At 37.6% G+C, this 21085-nt stretch overlaps 1 protein-coding gene and 1 pseudogene across 2 annotated transcripts; both read right to left on the bottom strand.

Annotated features, from left to right (window-relative positions):
* Positions 1-1944: 1944 nt before the first annotated feature.
* Positions 1945-17106, bottom strand: ctsba (cathepsin Ba). Of its 2 annotated transcripts, XM_088334819.1 has the most exons (12): positions 16957-17079; positions 14199-14214; positions 13768-13895; positions 13583-13668; positions 13398-13512; positions 12936-13051; positions 8262-8347; positions 8049-8195; positions 7862-7978; positions 5359-5487; positions 2813-2894; positions 1945-2740 (listed from the first exon to the last, which is right to left on the bottom strand). In XM_088334819.1, the coding sequence occupies exons 3-11, from the start codon at positions 13888-13890 to the stop codon at positions 2821-2823; spliced, it is 993 nt and encodes a 330-aa protein (XP_088190945.1). In that variant the 5' UTR covers positions 13891-13895; positions 14199-14214; positions 16957-17079; the 3' UTR covers positions 1945-2740; positions 2813-2820. The 2 variants fall into 2 exon arrangements, with proteins under 2 accessions (XP_088190945.1, XP_088190944.1); XM_088334818.1 differs by lacking the exon at positions 14199-14214 and having other exon boundaries at positions 16958-17106.
* On the bottom strand, positions 12381-12589 carry LOC148368095 (U2 spliceosomal RNA; annotated as a pseudogene).
* Positions 17107-21085: the final 3979 nt, after the last annotated feature.

Here is a 21085-nt window from a genome sequence, read left to right as displayed (position 1 = left end):
AATTCATACCGCAAAACCAAAATAGCAATGAAAAGCTTGTAATGCGTTAAATCTTTGTTAAAGAGTAACTAAATGATAATGACAACTTAAAGGGAAAAAAGTTGCGACCCCAACATAAATGATGCGTCTAGGGCACAGGTACGTGGGGAAATGAAAACACATTTTATAACCAATTTTTGCTTTCACTCATAATAAAACAAACATACCTTAAGAAAATATACGAATCTATGAATGAATTAATTTAATTTAATTTGAGCCACAAAAGTCTCAACAGGGGGGAAAATAAATTAATGGTTAACATACACCATTAAAATAAATTTTAAGTCCCTCTAACTATCCTTTTTTCCCAACTATAGCTTTCCCTAGATATTCATTTATGCTTTTCTCATCCATACAGGAGATAGTGACCCCTGCTGACCAGATGACATAGTTCTGTCAGCCCGTTAACCTTCAAACTCAACTTTTCTTCACCAGGGCAGCGGTCAGGACTCTCGCCATCAGCTGTGTCTCCTACACACGTCCGCCACGAGGCAAGAGGCCGTTGTCATCTCAGGGAAGAAGTTAGCTTGCCAGATCCGAAAAGAGGTGCAGTCCAATGTGGACAATTGGATGGTGTCACCTCATCTACAAGCAACACATCATCACACCAGGAGGCGTGGGGGTGCCTAACGGTGGCCATGCTCATGAAAAACGGCATCAAAAGCCGCCAATGATGTCCTAATCTATTCTCCCGAAAGAATAGGTATCGCACTCCACAATGATATCTAGAAAACTGGTGGTAGTAAAAGTACCAAAATAAGACTCCTAAAAAACAGTGGGAAGAGAGGAGTTTAGGTTCAATTTCTGCTATTGTTTTGTTGAAAACTTTGGACTTTGCGGACTGCTTTGTTACATTGGTATCAGTTGCCACACATTACACAATTTACATGGACTTAGACAGCGTTGTCTAAAAGGACTTATCCCTACCAGCTAAAGAGAAAACCCCCCCATTGCACACACGAAGATCCGAAGATCGTCGTCGGCAGGCGACCTATGAGGTCACCCAGGCTCTGATTAGGCCTTGTGGAGACCAACACGCAGGCAGGGTTCTTTTTTTTTGTATTTATTTTTGTTTTTTGTTCGTTTTATCTGTGATTCTTATAGTTAACCATCGCTCATTACTACTACGTTTTCTAGTATAAAAATACACTCTCGACCTTGTGTCCCGACGGATCACCACCTTATCGTGGTGGGGCACTTTGCGTGTCTCCATGACCCCTAGAGCTATGTCGGCGGGAGTCTCGTACTCCTGGTAGGGTTACCCAAGCCGAACAGGTCGAAGGGTAGAGTCCAGACTAAGAGTGATCCCAAAAGCTGGTGGCGGCACGCTTTGAGGCGGTTTCCTACAGACCTGGATCCCGTTAGCCGCCTGCAGTTGTAGAAAGATGCCGGTCGTCTAGGGTCTCCCTTGCCACTGGAACCATCTTCTTTACAATCAAGATAGTGGCGTTGGGGAAAGCGCACCCCTTACGCCACTTTAAAAACCGTCATTGCGCAGGTATCCTCTTTTACCTGAGTCTCCGACCACAATCCAGGATCAGACTGTTCAAACATCAGCAGACTCACAAATAAAAGAAGATGGTCATCATCGAATCGATGGACAACCCCAACAACAACAACAACACTCTCGACCTCATGGAAACGAGGTGGGAGGAGGGGAATTTTTCCTTTACGAAGGTTTTTCGCCCCTCCACGAAGCTACCAACCTGTTGGATTTCTTAATGATGTACAAACTCGAAACCTCCAGTATTGTTTTCTTCGAAATTAATAACAGGGGGGAATGGTAGGTTGGTCATTTTGGTTGTAACATTTCTCAGAATTCACTGTGAATATAACTTGTTTTTATAGGAATATAAAAACAATCTTTCACACACACATGAAGTAACGTTTCAATAATCAGTCTAATTACATCTTTTGAACGTTTATTAGTCTTGTACTCTTTTATTTTGAAGTCGCATTTCCGGTGTATTTTTCTGTTTCCTGTGTGAATAAAGTTAACTAGACACACGGGGGTGGGCAGTGCTGCCGGGGCACTCGCCCAAGGTGGTGGCCCCGATGGGCCACCGGACAGTGCTATTAAATTTATTTACCTTAATGCTTGTTTTTTTTTTTTTGAGTAATTCTGCCAACGTAGAGGTTACATAAGTTTTAATGGTCAATCATATGCCTAAATAGTAAACTGATTCAACACCAAATAATAACTTTGGAGCAAATATACATTCCTGCATCATCGTTTCCTGGAATGAATGCAAAACCCACAAAAATAGAAACAAACTAATTTTTGTTCAAGCTCAGCTGTTTGTCAAAACTATTTTCAATGCATGTTGGTGATTAAAAACAATTTAAACCTCTTACAATAATAATAAAACAGCATACATCTGATTTTGACATAATGAGTACAGCCTAAAGAATGGAGCGGCTCTGAAAAAAAAATGACAATGTAAATAATAATGACACATTCAAGTTATTGATTTTGGCCAAATATGCCATATTTGACTGCAAAACATAAAAAGGAACACATTGTGTTCAGGCACTTACAGCAATTATAAAAGTTCTAAAAATCAACACAAACAAAAAAAATGGTCACTTTTTTGCGAATGCCGAGTAAAAACTAAGAATAAAACGATGGGCATTTCAGTGCAACCCGGTGGACCAAGATGCTCAATGAAGCATAAATGTTGATACTGGAGATGCAAAAAACCTACAAAGAAAATAGTTTAACATAAACTTTTAATGGATTTTTTTAACAGGGCAAATCGCAGTTGCATCTTACCTTTGTTTTTATTTGGGGATTCCTGCAACAACCTCAGACTCAATGCCGCAGTGATTTGATCCACGCAAAATTTTAAAGAATCCTTAAAAAAAATGCAAGCAAACAAAACAATGGAGTTAATTGATATGCTTGTAGAAGCTTAGTATTTGACACAAGTCTCTTTTTACTTGCAAAGTCCATGCATAAGTTCAGTGTGTCCTTGTTTATAGAAAGCATCGTTTAGTTATTGTTATGTATTACAAATGCAAAAACAAGCACCAAAGTGAAAGTTCTGCTTGAAATGCACCCTTTCACAAAAAGCAGTTTTTCCTCAGAAGTTCTCTTGTAAATAAGAATTTTCAAGAAACTTAACAATATTCAACCGTTTATTACTAAACTATGGTAAAAGTTAGGAACACACTTTTTACTAATGAAGGATGAAGCTTTCCTTTGATATGTCCTATGCTTAGTGTGGGGAATAACAGTTACCAATAACTCCGCTATGTGACTTATTTTTTTACGTAACGGTGTAATCCAATTCATTTTTTCCCTGCCGTTACAGTTATTGACAGTCAAATGAGGTGCGTTACCTTTAATAAATTAAGACAAGGGGTGTTGGCGTGGAAGGGTGTTTACTTTTGTGTCACTCCCAAGTTAAACATATAACCGTAAACACATTAGGGTACACACTGCGCATGTTTCGTAAAAATGTGGCATGGGTAATGTGGTTCTTATGTTATTAAGACCATCACATCACATGAAAAGAAGAATTGAATAGTCACTTTATGTTGTTTGACTGTTGACTTTTGTTGTGAACAAAATATTTTAAGTGCAGTTGCCCATTTCTACTTGACCTGTGTTTCAGGTTGTGAGAGTTGGATTTATTAATTTTACATTGCAGTGTTAAACACACTTTATTGTTAAACCGTTTACTTTTGCTGTGAAGAACAGCACACATCTACTTCAGTTGTATGACTAGAGATTGTGATTTATTCTATAGGGTATAACTCACTTTATTCTGCTTCATAGTTGACTTTTGTTGTAAACAAAATACTTGAAGTACAATAGCATACGTCTACTTGACCAGTTGTCTCAGTTTGTGAGTTAGATTTCATTTATTAAACTCACTTTATACTGTTGACTGCTGATTGATATTGTTTACGGTTCATTATTGTTGCACTTAAAGTGTAGGATAAAACTGTTGCTAGGTGCAATGAATATTACATGGTTTTATAACACAACTACCTGTCTGTTTTATTCTATTCAGCAGACTCAAATATGGCTCGGAAATTTTCAAATTCTTTTGACATAAAAGTTTTTTAGAGGAACAGAAATAGTCACTTTTCCTGGTAAATAGTTACTTTACACAGAGCATTTCAGTTACTGACTCAGTTACTTTTTGAAGCAAGTAGTGCATAACTATAGCTTATTCATTTTTCCAAATAACATGCACGATTAAATGCCTGCAAAAGAGTGTAGCATGGGCATCTTAGCTGGAAAACCGGTGAGCCAATAGTTTGAAGCCGTTCCTGGTACCTTCCCAAATTTGATCAAAATCTGAAATACTAAACATTTTTTCTTCACAAGCGGCCATTTAAGACTACCAGTTTACAACGACCAAACGTTTCCAAATGTGTATTTTACTTTGGCCAATATTGTGTGAAAGAGTTGAAACGTCTGAAATCTCTTTCCGCATCTATCACTAGTGTGCACACTTGTGTGTAAAAATTGATCACTAGTGGCATTACGCACACTTATTTCAGGGTCTAATTTGAATGCAATAGGGACATGTTCATATCGATTTAGTCAGAATTTAATTGGCTAAGCAATGTGTCAATCATCATTTGAATTGGTCACAACTGTCTCAAGTCATTCTTGTTTTTATGAATAAATGTCCATAGGCTAATGCAGGCAGTGGACCGTGAAACAAAGCCTGCAATTGGACGAAAAAGATATCTTAAGTTCAGAGGTTTACGACATGTAGAAAATAAGTTTGTTTATTTGTAAATAGGAATTAATGGGGCTAAACAGAGCTAGCAATGAGGAATGGCCATCAATGCAGAGATGCTTTTAGGCAGATATTTTTGATCTGTCGAAATTATCAAGTGTTTTGGAGCAAATATTTTGGACAGTTGGATTCACTAGACTCTCGCAGATGTATGGAGGCCTGGTTTGGTGACCTATGCCGGAATAAAAGTTTTCAGTTATCTTGTTTCAGACTGATGAGGATGTTACTGTGATGAGTACACTTTTAAATGGTCAGCATATATTGAGTCCCAAGAGTTTAAGCTTTCCAAGGGTATGTGGCATGACATATTTTAGTGACTGGTGACATCGTGGACACATCTACTTCGGACCAGTCCGATGGTAAGAGGTAATACATCAATAAAAAGTTTTCAATTTGTGGGTTTTGTTACCCTTTTGGAACATGACTGATGATAATAAAAACGAGGGATTACTGTACATAGCCAACATTTTTCTTAACCATTTTCACCTTCATCTATTTTGACAGTAGCCTCCCCCAGAAAGACTATGAATTTGCGTGATGAAAATGTATAATCTCTCACCATTGTCACCCCAGTCGGTGTTCCAAGAATTAGCACAGAGCCAGTATGGGACACCATCTTCCTCACCCCAGCCAAGGATCTTGATGGCGTGACCACCCAGCATAGAACCTGACACATGCTGGTACACACCTGCGTCCAAGTGTAAGAGGCAAAAGCATCACTCGTAGCCAGTGTTGGGCACGTTACTTTAAAAAAGTAGTTATTTTTACTCACTACTTCTTCCAAAAAGAAGTAACGGAATTACTTTATAATAAAAGTAAAGTTACCAGTGAAAGTAACCATTTCTGTTACTTTAAAAAAAAAAGCTCTATGTCAAAGAATTTGACATTTTCTGAGCAGATACAAAACACCATAGTGACCTCTTTAATTGGAGTTAACTTGTAGTGATGGGAATTCCTACTATTTTTGGATACCCATTTTTTTAGGTTCACTAAAAGGAGGCAGCTCTTTTTAGTGAGCCTAAAAAAAATTTTAACGGCTCTTCAAGGTTGTCGCCTCAAGGATGATAGTTTGAGCCCCATGGCCAGATACGAAATTTAAAGGGAAAAGAGAAAGTGCTGGATGTTACTGTATTATGCAGTGCCACGAAAACGCACAACGGAGGATAAAATACAGACACTAAAATTGACCAAAACACACTTTAATGAAGAAAAATTAGACAATAAAAAAAGGAAAATAAAAATAGCATTTTTCTTCATTTTTAATTGCTTATTTTATTTTCTCCATTTTCATTCCTTTACTTTATTTTCCCTACTTTTCTTTGTATTCCTATTCCCCTCTGCCCTTTTCTTATTTTTTCCACCCTAATGTAATTCCTTAAAAAAAAAAGAAAATAAAAAAAAAATCCCATATTTTTGTCTTTCTTTGAAAAAGGATGGGTAAAATTGGAAAAAAAGGCTTTTTTTGTTCACTTTCAGTCTCTAGTTTATAGTCTTCCTTGTTTTTTGGTTGAACAAAAGATTACAGTGATATCTATTGGACAAATATAAAACACTGCAATAGGAACAGCAAAATGTTTTCATCAGCACCGACTTTGTGGAAAAGCTCATTTTAAACAACGTCACCAGGATCCTGGTTTCAGTGGGCCCCAAACTCAAATGAGCTGCAGCTTTAATCCCCAAGTTACAGATAAAAATAATCAGGTGTGCAGGGACATGGCACCTTGAGTTCTGCAGCTTTTGAGCATCAGTAATATTAACGGCGTAAAAAAAAAAAAAAAAAAAGTTAGATTAACCTGTTACTGGAAAAAAGTCCCAACACTGAGGTGCCTGCTGACCTGTTCTGAAAATTGTGCTGGGTCAATGTGATTTTTTAGTAAAATTATTTTGTTGGTTGACCAAGTCTGTTTAACCCTTATTTTCAATAATTAGCCCGGTAATACTCTTGTAACAATATAGTAATAACATGAGAAGCTGTTATTTTAGGAAGTTAAATACATTCCAGTTCAGGCTTCATGGACAAAAAAAAAAATGTTATTCGAGTAGTGATAATTTTAAAAAACTTAATTTATCTAACAGGAAATAAGTCAAGTTATGTTTATTCGTATAGCCCTTAATCTCAAAGAGTCACAAAGGGCTGCACAGACCACAGATTATTGCAAACCACAGACTATTATGACACTATCACCTGATCTAAAACCTACATGAGGGCAAATAATACACAGATACACAGTTCTAGTTTGCTTTTGACATTATTTTTCTTGCATGCTATCAGGGTAACTATTTACCATTTTTGCTAATCATCAAGCTAAATTTTGGGCTCCTTTATATCTAGCTATCTAGCTTTGCTTTAAGCTTTCTATCCGACTATTCAGATGCTTTTTAGGCTTTTAATTAGCTATCTAACTCCCTTTATTTTGGTCAATTTCATAGGCTTGAAGCATTATTGCTGTCATGCACATTCAACATTTTTTTCATCTTAGATAGATAGATAGATAGATACTTTATTCATCCCCGAAGGGAAATTCACTTTTCCAGCAGCATCCCTAAGCTGAGAACAATCGAAAATAACTGAGAACAATCGAAAATAACACGGGAGCTGCTGGAGTCTTGCGTATGTTTTTCTTTTTGATGTTCACTAGGGTTTGTGTATCATTACCCAATGCAAAATTGTATTGCACCCTGGTCATTCTGGATGGGAGATTACCACTTGATAGGCCTGTTCTCAAGGTTTGTCATTTCCACATATTGAGGTTTTTAAGTTTTTCCATGACCGCTTGTTGGTTTAAGACCAGTGGATGATGCAATCCTTTGACACATTTTTTCATTAAGTGCTAAACAAATAAATGTGACTTGACTTTTAGTGTCTTACCTGTTTACCTTTCTGGCTAACTGTCAAGCTACCTATTCAGCTATTTAGCAAGCCTTCTAGCAAGGTTAATATTCTAGAAAGTCATATAAAACTGGGAGTACTTTTGCGTTGACTAGTAACAAAAAGTAGCTCTCAATTTAAAAAAGGTTTAGAGACCCCTGGTCCAGAGCGTTTAAACGCACTATTCACTTACCGGACTTGTATAGAACAAAGTCTGCATACACAGAGAAAGCGCCCTCTACCGGACCGTTCTTGTATATTTCCATTTGAATCTGCTCAACATCGGACAAAATACTGTAAGCTGTTTTACCTGAAAAAAATGGGGGAAAAAACAACCGTGAGTGGAACAAATCACAATTGTGATCTGAAAAGGTTTTTACCAAAATGCTTGTCTTGCTTGTAACCAGGCGAGTAGCCAGGTTCGCACTTCAACGCGCACTTGGGTGTTTCTCCACCTTCTCCACTGCAGGGCGGTCGGCTACCGTTGACATGGTGTTCGCACGGTGCAATGGTGTAAGGCCGACAGCCTACAGGAAAACGCTGCTAACTTTGAGCGGCTGAAGTCTTTTGCTTCGTTTGCATGCGCCACTCACCAATATGTGAGTTAAACAGCCCTCCAGAGACGAGTCCCTCACTGGTCCAAAATTCCCAGGCTGCTGAAGGGTACCCGCCATTACATCTAAAAGATAGACGTTTTCATGCTTATGAATGGATGAAAATATATTCATCTTTGAAGGTGGGGGCATTTAATGTCAAAACACAAGAGTATAAGCAGGGATTGGAAGAACAAATCAGAGCCGAAAATAAACATGCACAACACAATTCGTGATTTATTTTTCACGCACCATTATTACGCGCAAGTGTGCACAATCATTGATTGAAAGAGAAGTCAAACATTTACAACTATTTCATAATGTCTAAAAATAGCTAGAGTGAAATACACATTTGCAAAAGGTTTTAGTGTTGTAAACTGGTAGTCTCCAAATGGCCGCCTTTGGAAATGCCTTAACCTACTCTTGGAGATATCTGTAAAATACAATGTTTTGGTCTTTAGATTGTGGACAAATTTGACAAGGTACCAGTAAAGGCTCAACAATATTGTCTCACCAGTCTCCAGCCAAGATGTCTGTGCTACATTCCTCTGCAGGTATTTGATCACAAAAGAAAAAAAAAAAATCAGGCAAGAACAATGTTCCCTCTAAGCTGCGCGCGTGCGCAATTGCGCACTGTTTGCACATTCTCAGCGCACAGGAAAATCTAGCCAGCGCACAAAAATGAGGGCTCAAAATTACTAATTAAGAAGAGACTTACGTCAAAGTTACAGTGCATGAAGGTAAAAATACACGGGTTCCCCTGACGTTGTGTCCTAAGTGCGGTATTTTGAAGTCGAGTCGAAGTAGAACGAAGTTGAGTAAAGTTAGTAGAGTTTGTCGAGAACCGGCTTCTTCGGCTCGGCTCACTAAAAGGAATCGGCTGTTTAGGTTGATTTTGCTTCTTTAATGCCAACATGACCAAATATTATGTAAAATTATGCACAAAATGACTTAAAGGAATGGGGGAATAGAACAAAAAAGAAAAAAATACCAAAATAAAAAAGTAGCGAAAAGCTGAGAAAAAAAGAAAAAAAAGGAAGAGAAAAATAGAAGGAAAAACTTAAGAAAAAAAGCCAGAAAAAAGAAATGTAGGAAAAAAAGGAAGGAGAGAACAAAAAGAAAAAAGTAACAGCTCCATAAAAATAAACACAATGAGATTTTTTTAAAGAATTTTTTTAAAAAGTAGAAAAAAACCCACAGAAAAAAGAAGAAAAAGTTTGTGTTGCATTCAAATAATTTCCATTTCATTTCATTGGTAAATAGAATCTTCATTTTGGGGGAAGAAGCCTGAACTTTAATGCATAGTGGTGCCTGAATTGCAAGCATAATGTTCTGTTGCATAGTCTTATATTGGTTTTCTTTATTTAATGCTTGTCAACAGTTATAACTTTGTGACAAATGTAACCTATATGTGGTGCATTTGTCATTAAGTAGACGTACAGAGATGGGCTTTTCTGTAATGGAAGCCCATCCAATCATAATTGGAAATTATTTGAATAATAAGTGAATCTTGTTGCCAACATTGTACTTCCACTAAAAATGTGATTAAGTACAGTTCTGTATCTTACAACAGACTAAATAAGCCCCCCAAAATGTTAATATTATGCGACAAAATATGTCAGGAAATAAAAAGAAATGGATATCTTGTGAAAGAATTGTAAGAACAAACGACGTTTGTAGGCCGTACAACGTTTGCAATAGTACATGAGTCAATTCATTCAAAAGACAAAAATAATTTAGCATTGCCGGAAACTCAGCAAAATGTAACTTGATGTCAAGTTTTGGACATGTTTGATAATTAATTATCTTGCCACACCTGGGATTAGGTTGCTCACTGTTGTTTCAAACGTTGCTCACCAACTTTGTGTGAACGCTCAGACCCGTGGAAAATTAGAGGGAACATTGGGCAAGAATAAAACCCTTTTATTTATGTGTGTTCCAACTCAGATTACTCGATTTCAGTAGCACTCATAGCGATTATTTCAATTTCGGACAAAACTTCAAAACATCCATATTCCTTGAACGGTTCAAGAACAGCATTCAATTTACTTTGGGTACATCTTGGATTGGGATTTTAGGCCATTTTTACAGGAAAGTTAAGTGATTCATTGTAGAATAAAAGTAAATTATAATGCATATTTTAAGTATGAACGTAAATTATGTGCTATCGAGCACACCTGACTATAAACCGCAACCACCACTAATTATATGAATTAGCACTTTTTTACCAATTCAAGCAGGACCCATGTAAAAGCCACAGGCGCCTGCAGTATAACCTGTGACACAATCACAAGTTTGACCTGAGCCAAGTTATAAATTCTGCAATAGTGGGGTTTTGGGGTTTTTAAGGGTTATTGATCTATCTTCGTTATTCAATATCCATTATCTGTTATCGGTCAGTTCATAATACACTACAAAGCCTAGGAACCAGGACACTTACTCTCAGCCAAAAGGCCAAGCTAAGGTCCCAGCCCTAAAGCCTTGCTGCGATCATTGCGAATGCACCGTTCCCGGAGGTACTGCAATACCGGGCCGATGCATGGAGTTTTTTGTTTTGGTTTGAACAAATTTATTGACACTAAAAACAGAAAACAATCATGACAATCTCAACAGCAATTAAGCACATTCACAATATTATATTCCAATATTACGTTTTTAACAGCAAACACAAAGTGAGGTTTGAACAAACCTTCTCGAAAATCAAACATATTCACAATTTCATTATATAACATCTTTGTTATTGTCAATAGATTCGATGCATGGAGTGGGGTTTTTGGGGTTTTTAAGGGTTATTGATCTATCTTCGTTATTCATTATCCATTATCCGTTATCGGTCAGTTGGACAGAGCAAGCTAACACAAATTCAAATCTGCAGTTGATATTTCAAAGAGCAAATGATACCCGTAATTAAGGTATGATGCAGACTTCTAAAGTCGGGGTCCCGTTGAAAGTAATCCAAGGAAACAAAATGTATATTTCCAAAGTTAAGGGTGGGAAAAATATATATCCACTGTTGTCCGCTGCGACAACTGACAGATCTACCGGTTACTCAGCTTTACCACATTTCCCATCAGGCCGCGTTTTCTCCGCCCCTTATTTTTGATTTGTCCGTAGAACACATAACATAATAAATCTCTAAAATAAATAAATTACAAAAATATACAGTTGCAAATACATATTATACATGGTTACACATATTTATGAAGAAATATCATCCCAAACCGTGCCTTTGAAAGGTACCAACACGCTAGTAGGATCATGCTCGCAATGTATCGAACATACCAGTGAAAAGAGGCACCCCGTAAATGTGTAATTCACAATGAATCGTCTTGAATTTCCTTCTAACAACTATCGTCATCAAGGGCATCTTCCTCAATATCGGAATGTACCTTGACATTACATTAAATATATGCTAAAACCTAGAGTTTGCAGTCTTTCTTGGCGCACATGTTCAACTGGTCTTAATCTTACCTTTTAAATTCCTGCGCCATTGGTGGCCATTAGAAAAATTCCATAAATAAGCCGCTTCACTGAATAAGTCGCATGGCTGAACATTTGGAAAAAAAAAGTAGCGGCTTGTAGTCCGGAATTTACGGTACTTTAGTTTTTAATTCAAAAAATAAGTACATTTATAAATAAGACAGTACTAAACAATAGTACTAAAACTGTTCAAGAAGAATTACACCCCCAAAAAACCACCCAACCCTTTCAGTTGATAGTTACTTTGGCTTGTTTTAGGTATGTTTTTCTCTTCAAGTTTCTAAAATACAATTTAAAAAATTGAAATAGTGTTAGATAAAGTTGCACATTTTAAGCATGTTTCACATTTTTAATAATAGTCCAAATAAAGTAAAATTAGAAAAAAAGTGTATATATATATATATATATATATATATATATTTTTTTTTTTTTTAAACTCAGGCTGAAATATATCCCGATTTGAGAATGTAAATGTTAAAAAGGGGGTTTTTAAGGGTTATTGTTCTATCTTCGTTATTCATTATCCATTATCCGTTATCGGTCAGTTCATTATACGCTACAAAGCCTAGGAGCCGGGACACTTACTCTCAGCCAAAAGGCTAAGCTAAGGTCCTAGCCCTAAAGCCTTGTTGCGATCATTGCGAATGCACCGTTCCCGGAGGTACTGCAATACCGGGCCGATGCGTGGAGTGGACAGCGCAAGCTCTTATTCCATCTCCGGAATGCAAAAATCAAAAGGCCAAAAGGCCAAGCTAAGGACCTAGCATCAAAGCCTAAATTCCGGACTATAGAGCGCACCTGATTATAAGCCACTACACTTGATCTTAGCCAAAAGGCCGAGAAGCGAATGTTATCATAAATAAGTGTCCCATCACTCAAACAAGGTTGTAACAATGCTATAGAAGCTCCAATGATCTTTCATGTTCATGTTTCCAAGATGGTGGTCTCGTTAATGAATGAATGGCCTTTGTCATTATACAAGTATAACAAAACTGGAGAACCTCGTTTGCTGTAAGTAAAATCACATTTTAAAAAAAAGGTAAAAATGTGCAAAAGTATAAAGAAAATAAAAGAACAAAACAATATCTTATATTATATATCTTATATTCAGTGGGAGTTAAAGTCCTTCAACCTCTAAGTTGTCATAACTTCCCCTGTTTCAATTTTTTTTCCCCCACTTTCCCATCATCTTACCCCATGCCACAACCATCGCAGCAGGTCAGCAGGTCTTCTGCAGATACCTCAATGCTGACCTTGGCATTGCTGTGAATGCACACACGGTCTGACATGGCCTCTGCAGCACCAAATGCCTGAAAACAAAACAAAAGTTAAGTGACAGTCATACATTTTTCTTTAAAAATCAACATTGTAAATCAGGGGTAGGGAACCTTTTTGACCCTAAGAGCCATATAGAAAAATATTTTTGCATTTTGAGGTAGCCATAACATGTATTTTAAGAAGAATTTCAGCAATTTTCCTAACCCACTCTCCGGACATTATCCAATTTTTCAGCACATTTTATTCCACTGTCTGACCTTGGTTTTGATCAAATTGATAAAATAAGAATAATGCCACAGCCTGTGTCCCATATCAACAAATATACCAATTGTTGTAAACCCCTCTTGAAAATCATAAGATCAGGTTTTGGTGTCTTACCCAGCATGACCCACAAGAACCCTGGTCTCTGATCTCTTTCAGTGTTGGGCACTCAGGCCACTGTTCCCTAGAGTCAAAGTTCTTAGGCAAACGGAGACTGTCAACATACTGGAGCCTATAGATGAAGAGATACCTCAGTTCAATTTATTGGAAAAAGGACAAACTCATTGATATGTGAAACTCACATGACAGGCATTTTGGGTCCCTTGAGAAAGGTTCCGCACAATTGCTTAACGTGACTGTAGTCTACATTATGGAAGTTGTGACCAGCCTGCAGGAGAGGAACGCACAGTGGCACCCATCGGTTAAAAGAAGGAATAGAAGTAGCAAGAATGGAAACTAAAAAAATAAATGAATAAATAAAACTTACCTTCCAGGTAGTGTTGATCTTGTTGATGTAGTCAACCATCTCGTTGGACAACGGGTGGAGGTGGGGTTTAGCCAAGGTCAGAGATAAGATGGCACCCAATAAAAGGAGGCTTGTACCCCACATATCGCCTTAATATAACAAAACAAAAAACATGCATGTAATCCGTTTGATTCATATTATACCTAGTGAACAGTAAGATGGTGATAATTGAATTACAGTTGACTTTCCTTATCCTACTTCCAACACCAAGATTGGCTGACTTGCGCCGTAAAACCCATTAGAATGATTTCATTTCCTTAAGGACTGTCTGGATTTAAAGAAATGTCTCCAATTTGCCAGAAATGAATCGATCACTTCCTCATGAAAGCCATTTTCCGATAGCTTGAAAATAGAATGAAAAAAATTGGGGGGCAAGGGTAGTTGGAGAATACCTTAGCATCCTTGGCAAGTAAGTCAAGAATGAAAATACAATCAGTGGTAGGAATAACTATCGCCACAAAATGAAAACAAATTACCAATACTATTAATACAGATGTTTCCCTACTTACGAACATTCGAGATACGAACATTTTTTTTCGGGATTTCCCCAAAAATACTTGGACATTGCTGTAAGTTCGATTTTGTATTGTGTACCTTATTCAGAGTACAAGACAGTACTGTAGTGCTTCTTTCCGCCGCTACCGGCGTGTGGTGCTGTGAGAGCTCACCCAGCATCGACCCAAAGAAGAAATCCGGCTTCCTTTTCCTAGTTCGTGTGTAAACATGCTATACTGTATCTACAGCGCGCTAAGAACTTTGACATTTTTATTGTTAAAATCTCGTACGACCGGACCTGAGGCGCAAAGAAGAATATAAACTATGGAGATTGAAAGTGACCGAAAACACATTTTGCGTCCAATTTCTTTGCCCAGGCTTTCACAAAGTTTTTGGTTTTCAAGGTACCCATGTAGCATGATGTCGGATGAAGTTATCAGCTCCATCTAGTTCAGACTCACGTTATGTAAAATACATTTCTCGGCCTAGGAGTATTTTAAAAAATGCACATTCATCTGATGGTTCATGTATTTTTGCTTACTATTTAAATTGATCTTTTTTTATTTAAAATGGATGAAGTTTGTTTTCATAAGAGGTGCTAAATGAAACACTGTCCCATTAAAAACATTTATTTTGGGGAGTTTTTGCAATCTCAAAATGAAGGCAAACTTGTATGTTTTATGCAAAGCAACTCGGCAGTTAGGCAACTTATCACCAAAGTTTTACAAAAACTGAGCCTTGCTTGATTTGGTTAAATCAAAAAACAAAATAAACAATGGATGAATACATTTCAAATTTGTTTTCGCAACACACTTACTCTTCACCCTTGCATCTCCTGTCATGTCTGACAAAGTCCCCTTGAGTGGTCAAGCATATTGTCTCAACACACTCAAGCATGGCTCTACTGGATTTAATGAATTTATTTTGTGTATAAACTGCAAGCTCTGTGGCCTGGCTGTCGTTTTAACTCCAAGTGCTGAACAAATGAATTTCCTCCAGTGCAGTCCGGAGGGCACTTCAGTTTGTACTGAAGCTTAGAAACAAGCGCTAAGAACTTTGACATAGCTTTAGAGATGTGAAGGACTTGAAGACAGTCTTGTGTGTTGGTTTTAAAGGCTTCTCAAGTTCATTAGAAAAACACACACAAAAATTTAATAAGGATTTTAGATTCAAGCTTTACCCACAATTTATCTTTATAACCCATGCCTGGAAAAGAAAGTTTAAAAAAATAACAGCAGTGGGAACCTTTTTTGACCCTAAGAGCAATAAAAGGAAACTTACTGTATTTTTTTTTGACAGACCAAGCTACAGCATATATTTTAAGACAAAATTCAACAAAACACGTTTTGCAGAAAAAAAGCTAGTACTTCACCACGTTTATTTTCACTGTGTTTTTGATGATTTGATAAAATCTATATTAAGAAAAAAATAATCTGTAATCTCTGTATCCCCTATCATTATAGATATACTACTCAAAATTCACATTCCTCCTTCAGTTACTCAAGTGTTGAGGCTCATTTTTGTCCAAAGTTCTTTTGTAAAAATGTCACCAAAAACTGTAAATGAGGATAAACGTATTTAACTTCAGTGCAAACAGCGCTGGGTGAAGTGGAATGCGCGTGCCCTTTCCCACCGCTCACCTCATCAAATTGTTCTTGGTGCTGTGCTAGGGATTTGGAGAGTTTAAAGTTTGTTCTGTGGCTTTTCATCATAAAGTGTCTCAACAATGACCGTAGATCGTTCAATAAGCTTGTGTATAAAAGGAATATTTAGCGATTTACTGCCAAAACGGGGTATTGCTGTGACACCCTAACTGTAAAATGTAGTTAAAATTGTGTCCTAAATATAGGGGACCCAAACTCTTTTCAAAAATTTGAAATGTTTTTGCTTTTATGGGGCTTTGGGCCAAAAATGTTACCAACTCCTGCCTCATAGGATTCCATCCAATAACAAAAAGGCCCCATTCTGGATCACATTAATCGTGACTATTCTTTGCCTCCTTCCATTTTCACTTATCTGATGACTTCTAAATAGGTTGCTTTAGAGTAGAGGTTGAGTGTATTTGAATAAATACAACAATCATGGTGAAAGAGACATAACTTTTTGAAAGTGGTACTGGGCAAGGCCAACAGAAGAGCCATATAAATATATGCAGATTCTGCAGGCTCCATCTTGCCCCGACAAGACAACTCGCCGAACTAATTTGAAAGGAATCAATTTCTCATTCCTCAATAGCTGGCTGGGCACTTGATTACCCAAACACACCGACTAATCAAGGTATTGTTGCATTTCGGGAAAAAAAAAATCAATTTGGATTGTTTGATCGTCTGGCTTTCTGCGTTGGTTGGATGTCTGCATCAGAATGTGACGTGTCTTTCAAAAGAAAGAAATTATTATTATTGCGAAATAATTAATTAATCACATACAAATAAAGAGCAAACAACTATTTGAAAACACTCGGAGGTAGAAAATAAATTGATGGGGTTTTTATCAAACCAAAATGCGTATCAGCAGTCTTGTCCAATTTGTGGTTGAAGTGTGACTTGCTAAATTTAGCTAAATTAACTAGCGGCGTACTTAATCTTTGTCTCACTAGTTTAGTTGTTTGCGTAATGTAAGCTTAAAAGGATGGTTTAACAATGAACTAAATATTTACCTGCAGATAGTAGGTTGCCTGATGAGTTGAAGCTTGTTCTAATGGCCCAGTGTCAATGATAGTGACAAAACTCAGCCGCTATGTTTATGTGTCAATTCACGTGACCAGTCACATGAACGCTGCTCATGTGATCCTGACGCACATTAAAGGTACATGACGTACGTGTAGCAAGTTAAAATATGGACCACTTTTGAGACTGCATAAAACAACAAATGCACATTTTAGTTGATAAATACGAGACGCTGAAATGACGTAAAACCATTTCATACTGCTTTATATGGTTTATACTTTAGCATCAATGCAGTGTCCCAGGATAAGCACCCTATCAGTATAAAACAGGGGTGTCAAACTCATTTTAACTCGGGGGCCACACGATGGAACAAACATTCTGTCAGGGGTCGGACTAGTAGATTAAAGAGAAAGAAAAAGAGAGATAAAGAAATAAGAGAAAGGTGGAGGGAAAAGGAGAGAGGGCGGGACAAAGAAATAAAAAGAGAGAGAGGAAGAGAGTGTGAGAAACAAAAGATAAAAAGTCGAGAGGGAGGGGGGAAAGAAAGGGGGAGGAAGAAAGAAATCCAAAGAGAAATAGAAAGAAAGGAGAGGAAAAAAACGTGCAAAGGGTATGAAGAGATTAAGAGAAAAGGAAAAAAGGATGTTAGAGCAAAATAGGTTAAAAGACACAGAGAGAGAAAGAGCAACAAAGGAAGAGAAAAAGAGAGACACAGAGAGTGAAAGAGACAGAGACATATTGGGAGAAAAGGGGTGGAAAATAGAGAAAGAGAGAGAAAGAGAGAAATAAATACAAGTACAGTGTCTTTGTGAGAGGCAGCTGGTTTTGGCAACATCAAGTTATAACGAGAGCATATTTCAACCTGCAGCTTGTTTTTCTCTTGCGCTTCTCTGAGTGTTGCCTCGCGGGCTGGATTCAATCCCTTGGCGGGCCTGGTCTGGCCCCCGGGCCACCTGTTTTATAAACCGTGTAAGACCATGTGGACACATTCGTGGGCCTGAGAGGGATAGGTGCTACCAGGCTCTACTAGCCCAAATGGTGTCCCTATGGTATATATATATATATATATATATATATATATATATATATATATATATATATATATATATATATATATATATATATATAGGTGCAATATAGGTGCAGGGGGTAGCGCGTGAGACAGGGCATGAGATCGAACCTCCTGTGTGGAGTTTGCATGTTCTCCCCGTGCTTGTGTGTGGGTTTCCTCTGGGCACTCCAGTTTCCTCCTTTATTCCAAAAACATTCATGTAAGGTTAATTGGACGGTCTGAATTGTCCCTAGGCATGAATGAGTGAACAAATTGTCTGTCCCTGTGTGCCCTTCGACTGGCTGGCAACCAATTCAGGGTGTCCCCTGCCCACTGCCCGAAGATAGCTGGGATGGGCACCAGCACCCCGGCGACCCTACCGAGGAGGATAAACGGTGTAGCTAATGAGATGAGTATATATATATATATATATATATATATATATATATATATATATATATATATATATATATATATATATATATGATGCTACAATTAATCTTATTTACTAACAGCTTTTGTAGAATTCAGCAATCAAAAAATTGTACTTCTGTGATGCCAAACATCATTGATACTTTTTGCTTGTCTGCTTCCTAAATACAACCACAAAGTATATGACGATTCTTTTCATTTCCTCTCTAACTTTAAAAATGATGACTTATATAAAATATGTCTGCTGTGGTTTTTACCAGACATGTTAAGAAAGAACAATGCAAGACTAGCCTTTTATCAACTTGTTATAAAGCATCTTGCAGAACAATTTTCCATTGAAAGTTAATGACTTTATTTTTTGACAACAAAAGCACTACCAATAGTGTCGCAGCTCAGTCAACAGCAGCAGCAGTGGAAATCTCAGCAAAGATGAAGTGACACAGGAAATGTCTACTGATGATGACAAGAGGCAATCATATTGCAACATTTACACTACCGTCAAAAGTTTGGGATCACCAAAACAGATTTGCGTTTTCCATAAAAAGGTCACTCTTTTATTTATCACATAAGTTGTCCAATGACTTTATTCTTTTGCCCATGTTATGATCTTCTGTTTTTTGGCCAGGTATGGATTTTCTTTGTCAATCTGCCTTGAAGGCCAGCATCTCGTACTCACCTCATCACTGTAGATCAGGGGTTGGGAATCTATGGCTCGTGAGCCATATGGCTCGCAGATAAAATAAAACTTGTGCAATAACATAATGTAGAGTTACCAGCAGAGTCACTTGTCAGACGTATGAAATTGAGACATTACTGAAAGCTTCTTCTCAGCTTAGGTCCAGTATATATAGGACACGGTTTTCACTACAGTTTACAGTCAAGGTGTCACACCAACAAACCTTGTTTTGGCTGTAAATCGCTAAATAATCCTGTATATGGAAGCTCACTAAGTATTCTATGTTATTGTCGAGACACTTTATGATGAAGCAATTACACCAATTCTATTGGGTGAGCGGTGGGAATGGGCAGAGCTATAGACAGGGGTACATACATTCTTCCGGCCCAGTGCTGTCTGAAATGAAGGTAAAAACGTTGGCATCCTTATTTGCAGTATTTTGCACAATTTTTACAAAAGAACTGCCAGCACCTAGTTTTGAAACCATTATTTATGACAATAAATGACGGTCAAAATTAGCCTCAAGTGCAGGGGGAAGACACATTTCAAGGTTTCATCAAATGGCACTCAGTGAAATAAAACGTGCGGAAGAATTAGCTTTTGTCTGGAAAGCTGGGTTGACTGTTTTGTTGAATTGTTTATTCAAATGTATATTGTGGCTCTCTCAATGTTTGCTTCTTTTTTCGAAATATAATTTTGCTTTTATAGCTCTGAGGATCAAAAGGGTTCCCAACCCTTGCTGTAAAAGTTGTCACTGATGTAATGTAAATACTATTCAACCAAAGTGCTAGTTGAGGACCTTTAAATGAGAGAACGTAAAGTACTTATCCTCTTGCCATCACTTTGCAGTTATCTGAAGGGAGTACTACACACCGTTCAAGAATATCTGTTTCTTGGATATTTCTCCCATGGAGTAGCCTTCATTTGTTAAAAGAAGAATAGACTGTTAAGTTGTTTAATGGTATCCTTATTGGAAAAAACAGAGCAACCCTAAACTTCTTAAATGTAGTGTATGTCCACAAATCTAAATGTGTCCACAAATTAAAGTAGTGGTAGGCAATGCAAACACAAACTTCCAAAAACAATCACAGTAGTGGAAAAGCACCAATTCATGAAAATTGGGCTATGCAGTCTACAGCACATATATTTTTTGCATAAGGTTACATGACATTTATTGCCTTTGCTTCGGTTTTTGCATTTAAGCATGTGCAATGGCTACTACGGGATGTGCAGTAGTTGCTTGTTGTCCTCATGCAGCTTTTCTTTATAAAAAAGACTCTTTCTTTATATTTGACTAATTCAGCTACAATTTAATTATGACATCTTTTAAACGTGTGCAGATGATGAAAATAACTAGCGCTTATTCAAATATTTTTAGCAGGACTTCAATTTTTTTCTGTATGTTCAACATAGGGGAGCACGGCGGCGCAGTGGTTAAGCGCGTGTGCGGCGCAGTTCTGAGGTCATGAGAACGAAAACTTCTGTGTGGAGTTCGCATGTTCTCCCCGTGCTTGCGTGGGTTTCCTCTGGGCACTTCGGTTTCCTCCCATTTTCCCAAAACATGCATGTCAGGTTAATTGGCCGGTCTAAATTCTACCTAGGTGTGAATGAGCGAGCGAGTTGTCTGTCTCTGTGTGCCCTGCGACTGGCTGGCAAGCAGTTCAGGGTGTCCCCTGCCCACTGCTTGAAGATATCTGGAATGGGCACCAGCACCCCGCGACCCTACTGAGGATAAGCGGTGCAGCTAATGGATGGGTGGATGGATGTTCAACATATTCATATCTCAACATTATGCAACCTTGTGGTAGGCAAACATGTAGTAGCTTGAGAAAAGTAAAGAACATTTTTAGTGTTGCTAAGATAACTACTGTTTGGTTTGACTGTCATTTAACCGCATTCTCAGTGAATATTAACCTCCCTATTGATTGTTGTATTTAATGTCCAGTGTTGTAGATGGTT

Source organism: Urocampus carinirostris, chromosome 4 (genome assembly GCF_059441175.1).
Source record: "Urocampus carinirostris isolate Australia breed hairy pipefish chromosome 4, RoL_Ucar_1.0, whole genome shotgun sequence".
Lineage (NCBI taxonomy): Eukaryota > Metazoa > Chordata > Actinopteri > Syngnathiformes > Syngnathidae > Urocampus > Urocampus carinirostris.
The sequence above is the reverse complement of the archived record's forward strand: the minus strand, read 5'-3'. Positions and strand labels throughout refer to the sequence as shown.